The sequence below is a fragment of the Coffea eugenioides genome, chromosome 7, assembly GCF_003713205.1.
Source record: "Coffea eugenioides isolate CCC68of chromosome 7, Ceug_1.0, whole genome shotgun sequence".
NCBI lineage: Eukaryota > Viridiplantae > Streptophyta > Magnoliopsida > Gentianales > Rubiaceae > Coffea > Coffea eugenioides.
The window spans coordinates 23536086-23544409 of NC_040041.1; the positions used below are offsets into that span (position 1 = coordinate 23536086).

Genomic DNA, 8324 nt, shown 5'->3' on the forward strand with positions numbered 1-8324 from the left:
AAACATATCACTAAAGTCACAAAGGTGCTCCTCTACTCTCGTGAGTGAATTCCCTAAGTTTAGTACTTCTTGAACTAATGTCAAATCTTAATTCTCATTGTAAACTTAACACCTTAAAATTATCATAACTAATTAATCATGATTAAATAAGCAAAAGTGCTAAATAATTTGTTCAAAATTATATCATCAAATAACCAAGTAAATATCACAAACAAACTATAGAAAGTTCAACCATAACTCTAGGCATAAACATTAGCTAAATATGAAGAAAACGAAAACACGATCTAAACTTGTATTATAACTAAACATGAACTCAAATACAAAAGAGAAGGTGATAGGAGAGAAGTCACCTTTGCCACATGAGATCCAACTCTCCATCTTTGCTCCTCAATTCTTCATCCAAATCTAGCAACAAGTACAAGATGGAAAAATTATACTAACTACACTATACTAATGAGTTAAGAAAAACTAGTAAAGACTACATTTTTGGTAGTGTTTCTAGCTTTCCAAAGTTATGAAAATGTTCTCCAAGACCTCTATTTATAAAGGAATCCAAGGTACAAATAAGTTGTTAAAGTTGATGCAAAATGCTCCTTGAGATTCCCAAAATATGCTTCTACAAGCCTCCATGCATTCCTTTACAGTTGCGGCCGAAATTCTGAGTTGGGAATAGTTGGAAAAATTGTGTGAATGTAGAACAAGTTGATGTGTATGTTGAAAAAAATAGGGAAAAATACATTGGCCCTAAATACATGACCTTGGGTCGCGTATTGACCCCATGTTTTGCCGTTTTTGCATATTTGCTCAATTCTGGTCAATCTTCATCCTTACTCTATTTTTGCACCAAATTCAACTGATATTTTCTTAATGATGGAGGCTGAACTAGCTCTTGTACAAAACCTGAAAGTTGTATCCCTTTGTGTTAGTTTTCCAATGCCTCAAGAATCATCCAATTTAAAACTCTGTAGACTGAGAAACCAAAATACCCTTGACTGTTCGAATTCTGTTTTAGATTTTGATAGCAGAAATAGCTGACTGTATTTTGATATTTTGACTTGGAAAACTCATAAATTGGATTTCAAGGTCTGCATAACAAATATAGAGCTATGTGTTAGCTTCAAAATGGCTCAAGAATCACCTCAATTTGATACTTTTAGCTCAAGATATAGCCGAAAAATCACAAGGTGTCAAAGCTGTGAAACATTTCTTCTTTTGTTCTTGATTGAATTTCCTCTTTTTTTGAACATTTTGCACTTCATATCTTCTTTAAATCACTTCGAATCATTAATAATCATTCAAATATCTTCAATCAAGTAATCAATCAAGTAATTAAGCACGAACTTGGAGAGTGAGTAGAATTAAAGCGATGAAAGTGCTTAAACAAATAGAAAAGAAGCAATGAGAAATAGGAAAGGATAATTGCAAACTACACTAACTCCCAAGTTTTGACTCAAACTTGGAGTTGTATCCATGATTGAGCTTCTTCAATTTGGTGAAACAAACTAATCTAGTGCAATGGAAGGCTTGCTTTTTGCTCACCCCAAATTTCTTTTGGTTGAGCCAAGAAGTTTTATAACTTGCCAAGTCAATCCTCACAAAGTTACAAATTGACTGTACTCACTCACAATTGAAAACTACACAATTTAGAGAGAGAGAGTATTTTTGGCTAAAATCACTCCTGAAAACTTGTAATCAATGTTATCAACTGTCTATCTTTAATTCTGGAATTACTCATTATGTAGGTGCTAAAAAATAACGCCTAAATAGTCTCCAATGGTTAAGCATTAAATGCTCCAAAACTACTCGTTAGGATTGTCGGATGTCCACCACTTTGAAGTGCACTCGATGGCAGGTTGAAGAGTTTTTGGTTAAAATTGATCAAACGTCCAATCCTTCATACTCTGTCCAATCGACAGCATCCAACAGATATCAGAAAGTTTTCATATGAGATTTGAATTTTTTGGATGGCCGACAAGAGATTGCTGTATTCAACATGAGCGTTTGTTGGTTTGTCGCAATTTGTCGGACGTCCAGTATTGATATTGAGCGTCCAAAAGTTTACAAAAACTTGCAATTTCTTTTGTTTTGAAATTCTGTCTTCCCAACTTATTAATCACCTGCCTTTACATAATTCTTACACAAAATCATTAGTTCTAATAATCATTTATTTTGTATAATCATCAAAATTGTGGATTAATTTCAACAACGTTCTAAAGGCAATCCATGCTTAGTGGGTGAATGCTTGGTTTTTCATGTTTTGTCAGCCACCTTACAAGCATTCAAGCTCAAGTTCAAGCTTATTTTGTTTGGTGTGTAGTTGTGTCTATCTAAAGGCTATACAATTTATTGAATCAAGTTTGCAAGTTTTGGTTAAGGGTGCTTTTCTGTGTTCTTGGATAATTCAACGCGATGTTCATTAGATTGGCTTTAACTTTGTCTTCTTCTCCACACAACCACATACAAGCAAATAAGGCAGCTGATCTTCTATCTAATTTGGGTTGCATGGAAGGTTTTACTTCCACATTCCATGGCTTTCATGACTTAGCACGTATTGCATGGTTGCATGAAATCATTGTGTCAAGGATGAGCTGTTCAGGAGAATGTGGACCACAAGCTTTTGATTGTCTTTTTGAAAGAAAAAGTGCCAGATCCGTTACCTCTAGGGTGAATCCTTATACTAGATCCAGTTGCTTAATTATGGAGCTTTCTGATCTCAGTCTGGTTATAGATCTACCTCAGAGAGCTACAGAATCAGCGCCAAAACATCATACATTGCAGATTCTTGCTGATTTTTTGAGTTTTGTTTTATTCTCTATTACGTATGGTTTTGTGTCACATCGACACAAGGTAGTTGTTTTGTTTACGTTATTGGTTATAAATATAGTGAAACTATTATAAAATTAAATGCACTAAATCAACAGAGTTTGTAGTGGGCTATTAGACCTATTAGGTTATTATGCTTTATTATTGTATTTTGCAATTTTTATTATTTTATTTTGAGATGGTCAAGAATGCTTTCATATCTCTGATTTATTTTCTGCTTTATTATTGTATTTTGGAATTGTCAAGGACGCGTTCATCAATTTCCCACGACTAGTTCTTACATTCTACTTTTTGAAATGGAGTAGTATTCCACATATATATGGTTTCGTAGGTTATTTACAAGTTGCCAATTTTTTGAGATTGTCAATAAAACTTAAGGTTGAAATCCGAGGCTACTCATCTTTACCTAGTTTTTCTCTCTCTCTCTAGACCTAGGGTTCGCTGACCTAGGGCTTTGCTGAGGCCATGGCGGCCCTTTAGCCTTCGGCTGGAGGGCAAGGTTCTTCTCCTAATTGGTCTTTGGCTGATGTCCTTCTTCACCCATGCAAATCAAGCCTGCTTCTAGTTATCGGGGTGAGCTAGCAGTGTGTTTCACACGAGAGGAAATCCAGAAATTGGCTGCTCCTTTCACTTACGCTTTGGTCGGCAAGTTTTCCCTTGGCCAGCCAAATATGGAGATTATTCGTAAATCTTTCGCTTCCATTGGCTTCGTTGGCACGTTCTCTCTCGGCTTAATGGATCAACGACATGTTCTTATTCGGTTCAAGTTGGAGGAGGATTTCTACCGTTGTTGGCTTTGGGGTTTATGGATGATTCAAGAGTTTCCTATGAGGGTTTTCAAATGGGCTCCGGACTTCAAACTACATGCAGAATCCTCCCATGCTCCGGTATGGATTGGTTTGGAGGGGTTGCTAGTGCATTTTTTTGATAAGGTTGCGTTGTTTTCTATTGCAAGTGTCATTGGAGTTCCGTTAAAAATTGACGTTGCGACGGCAACATTAGCTCATCCAACTGTGGCTAGGATTTGTGTGGACGTTGATTTGTGTGGGGAGTTGCCCCAGCGCGTATGGATTGGTATAGCAAATGATGGGTTTTGGCAGTATATTGAGCATGAGAACTTGCCTTCTTATTGTGCGCATTGCCGTAAGCAAGGACATGGGAGGGATATCTATAGGAAACTCCTTCTGGTGCAAGCGAAGAGCAGGGAGGAGGTCGGTGAACAGGTCCCAGTGTTGCACGATAATAAGGGTGTTGCCGCAGGATCGACTGGGTGTGATAGGAGGGCATCGCCTGTGAGGGCTGGGGGTGGTGGGTCAGACACAACCCCAGGTCAGAATGACAATTTATAGCAGTAGGAGGAGACTAGTTTGTATGTAGTGCCCATGCATGGGGCACCGCCAGGCCCTGCTACGCAGGGTGGTCCAGCGGGTGAAGTTGAGGCAAACCAGGAGACTGGTTTGGGTGAGTTGCTGCCTGCCGCTGCTTAGGTTGGGACTCCTGAAGCTTCGATTCAGCAACTTGGGACGCTGGAGGTTGTGCTGAAGGTTGAGCAGGAGATGGTGCATGGTGGGGCTCCCTCTCTGTTAATGTTAAATGATCTATTTGAGCGTTGGGTGTTCAAGTGCAATGATTTCACTGGCTCACGAGAGCAATAAACGTACATTTGATCTCTGAATCATGACATCATCGAAATGATCGAAATGCAACATTGTGAAATATATTTGTTTAATGATTTTCCTGGTTACTCGCTGAGCTTCTAGCTCACCCCAAAAATATTTTATTCCCCTCCACAGGGCTCAAAGCGAAGGAAGAGCTTGTACTACGTTATTTGTATAGCTGGATGCCGTATCTCTTGTACAGTTTGGATTTGGAATCATTTTATGTATAGTTGAGAATCGTTTCCGCTTCGCTTATGACATGTAATTATTGGAGAATTTGATGTAATATTTGAGTTTTATCTTGTAATCTGTTTGAGGAATGTAGTGAACGACTGAGTCCCGGCGAGAGCCGGGCAGGCGGCCCGCCGAACCCTCTGGTTCGCCATAGGGGGAGGTGGGGCTGTCACAGGATATACCTCCAAGAGGAACAAGATTGGCGGTTGACAGTCTTCCCGTGGCCCAGCCAACAGAGCATCCCTTTCAAGTAGTTGATGATACTTTTTGGAAGGCCAAGACTAGAGCTAAAGGGCTACGGGCAAAATTTCCTTCGGATAGGGAGCTTCAATCAACTGTAAGAATTTCACTTGATCCGTATCAATCCCTTTCCGATGATTAATACATTATTTTGGAATGTAAGGGATCTCTCTAAGGCCTCTCATTTTAGGAGATTAAAACATATAGTAGTTTCAAATAAGCTCTAACTGCTTGTGGTATGTGAAACTCATGTTCATGTGTCTCGTGCCGAGGAGTATCGTCTTAGATTAGGATTCGATTGTGTTCGAACTCATTCGTTGGGGTTGTTATGGGTGTTCTATAACTTTCCTATTGCTTGTTCTAGGGTGACGGAGGGGGATTAATTTTTATCACTGGAAATTTGTCACCCTCATTTGCCAGTTCCACTCACTGTTGCTGCTGTACATGCTGCCTCTACGGTGGAGGAAAGGAAGGCTCTTTGGAACGGGTTGTTGCACTGTCAACCGCATCAAAAGCCTTGGATTGTCGTTGGAGATTTCAATGTAGTCATTGAACCATGGGAAAAAGGAGGGGGAGTGTGAGGACACGTAAAATTCCCTTAGTTTATATTTTTTTATTTTATTTTTCGCATGCATTTTTTTTACTTTACTTTATAAGTGTAGTTTTTTAAATCATTTTTCTAGAATAAGTTAGTTCAAGTAAAATTTAAAGTGTATTATGGACGACTAGGTAAAGTTTTGCATAAAGGGATATTATTATACAAGGTGCTAAAGGATTATTAGAGATTTGTTATATGATGTAACCATTGGAAGACAAAGGATTAGAGAAAACACTAGAAAGACCAAGTGTCACTACCCCATTGGAAGTTGGACTTTGACCCAATTTTCTTCACTTTACTAAAACTAATTTTGACTCCAATTTCCTTCATTTTTCATTGTCTTGGCCGGCTGTTTAGATAGAAAATAAGAGAGAAAGAGAGCTTCATCTTGCACCATCCTTTCTTGTCCAAATCTTAAGTTTCAACCGTTAGTTTTGCAAACTACTACATACGAGTGCTCTCTGAGGAAGTTGGAAGGAGTTGGTGGAGTTAATTTGGAAGAAGAAACTCTAAGCCACCATCTTTCTTGAGAATTCAAGGTACTTTATTTGAAAAATCCCTCTTTACTTCTAAAAGTTGCATATTAGTGTATCACGTGCTAGACGGACTTGCCTAAAGAAATTTCCAGCTTGGGTGCAAAAATTCCAACTTTAGGGTTTCTAATTTGAGCTACCATTTGGTTGTATTTGAAGGGTATTGTGACCCTAATTAGGTTTGTTCAATAGCTTGTGATTTATATGGGAAATCATGGCTGAAATGAGATGAGATTGGGTGTTGATGTTAGGTTGGAAAAATAAAGAAAAACATGGGAGGTGCTGCTGAATTTTTCGCAGGAACCCTTGAGCAGTTTTGGGAAATTTGCTATATCTTCTTGTAGAAATATCATAATTGTGTTTCGTTTATTGCGTTTTAAACTAGATTCATAGAGCTATAAACCATGAAAAGTTCAGACCCTGTTTCTATCTGTACGATTTATGGTGATTTTTTAAAGTTGACAGAAATTGCATACCTGTTCTGTCTTTTACTGGATAAAATAGCAATTTGAGGCTTGAATTTGACTGACTTGTGATCTGAATTTTATAAATGTATCTTCTGAGAAATTGTACCCCTTTGAGTCTATTTTTAGATGGTATAATTTTTATCAATTTTGGACGTAAGAATTTTGAGATATGATTTTTCAAATGGTGGAGCGCAAAACTGGAAAATCCTATTTTCCTAAAATTGTCCTTACTCTCAGTTTCCACCTTAAGTTTGGAGTTAGTAAATCATTGTGGGTATGGTTTTGGGTAGAAATGAAGGGTTTTTGGATCATTCATGTCTTTAGGACCAACTACTACCTTTTCACTCCAAAACTATACTTTTGTGTTGCATTGGTAATTTACTTGGTTAGGCATATGACTCGTAATCGAGTCTCAAATGTTTTACCTTGGTGGTTTAGGACGTGCCGGTGATTCAAGTACTTCAGGAGGAAACGTTTAAAGTTGTTAGTTTAAACTGGTGAGTGTACCACTCCCTTAAATTGGTGCTTATCTGATTTATCTGTACTTGTAATTTGCAACCTGATTATCTGCGACTTCTGTATACTTTGCATGAAACGAGGGTGTACTTTATCACACCCGTCTCTTTCGTCTGTCTGTTTTGGTTCCGGTACACGTTTGACTCTGTTATCTGTATCTGTTTTGATGTCGTTTGGAGGTTTGTATCCAATGATCCTTCTGTGACTTTTGAGAGTTGAAAACCTGTGGCTAGTTACTCGAGTCGAGCCGGCAAGGGCCTGGTCGATTAGATAATGAATCACAGTAGTCTGTTTTCGGGAAATCTTTGGATATTGGAGACTCTGAATTTCTGGTATACTCGAGTATTACCACCCACTGTTACTGTTGAGGTGTTCGGGCCCGATAAGGGGAATGTTTGGTGGACGGAATTTGGTGTAAAGTGGTGCTCTATTGGACTGGTTACTTTATTTGAAAGTTGACGGAGTGTCAACTACTATTTGATCAAGTTCCGGTGAAGCAGATGAGAATTTGGCTCCTGAAAGCCACCTGTATCCTTTCGATTGGAATCATTGTGTTTAACTGTTTCCTGTTCTATCTGATGTGGGTATATGATTGATGAAAATGAAGTTACATGATTCTTTACTGCTTGTACTTTTGGTACCTCATTGAGCGTAAGCTCACCCCCTTGCCGTTATCTTTGTTTTCCTTACAGGGGACCAACTTTGAAATCACGATTTTGGAAGAAAGGGTCGAACTAGTGTAAACGTTCTTTCGTTAAGCTCATCTGTAACCAAAACCCTAAATGAATTTTGTATAAGTACGGATATTTTGACTTGTACTTTAAGTAAATCGTTGAAGACACCGATGTATATATTTTGGCAAGTACATAACTATCTTTATCTCTCGATTAATACATGTCTTTATGGTTGTTTAAACTTTATTTGAACCTGTTGGCAAGATCGGGCAAGTGCGGCGTTTGAACAAAGAAAGAAAGTTTTTGGAGGGAAAAATTGTTCATCGAATCCGCCCAGTTATTGGAGGGATAGTTGGCTGGATTGGCAAGGGAGATTTGGAAAATTTTGGTTTCGCCACTGCCTCTAATCCGGCCAGCAAGCCGGCTAGATCTTGGCCGGATTGTGACGTGGCCTCAGTGCATTCGTTTCGTTTTCAATTTTCGTTGGAACGTTATATCAAAGTTCTATTGTATCTTTTAGTTTAGCTAATTTGGTTGCCGAAATTTTGATTTCTTGAAGTCCTTTTAGCGTGTTGTAGGGT

At 38.4% G+C, this 8324-nt stretch overlaps 1 protein-coding gene across 1 annotated transcript; it reads left to right on the forward strand.

Moving 5' to 3' along the window:
• The first annotated feature begins 3557 nt into the window (after positions 1-3557).
• On the forward strand, positions 3558-4172 carry LOC113777158. The gene has a single exon (XM_027322197.1). The coding sequence runs from the start codon at positions 3558-3560 to the stop codon at positions 4170-4172; it is 615 nt and encodes a 204-aa protein (XP_027177998.1).
• The last annotated feature ends 4152 nt before the right edge of the window (positions 4173-8324 follow it).

What these genes read in the sequence shown, in the direction of transcription:
- LOC113777158 (XM_027322197.1), top strand. Translation starts at nt 3,558, where the DNA reads ATGGATCAACGACATGTTCTTATTCGGTTCAAGTTGGAGGAGGATTTC.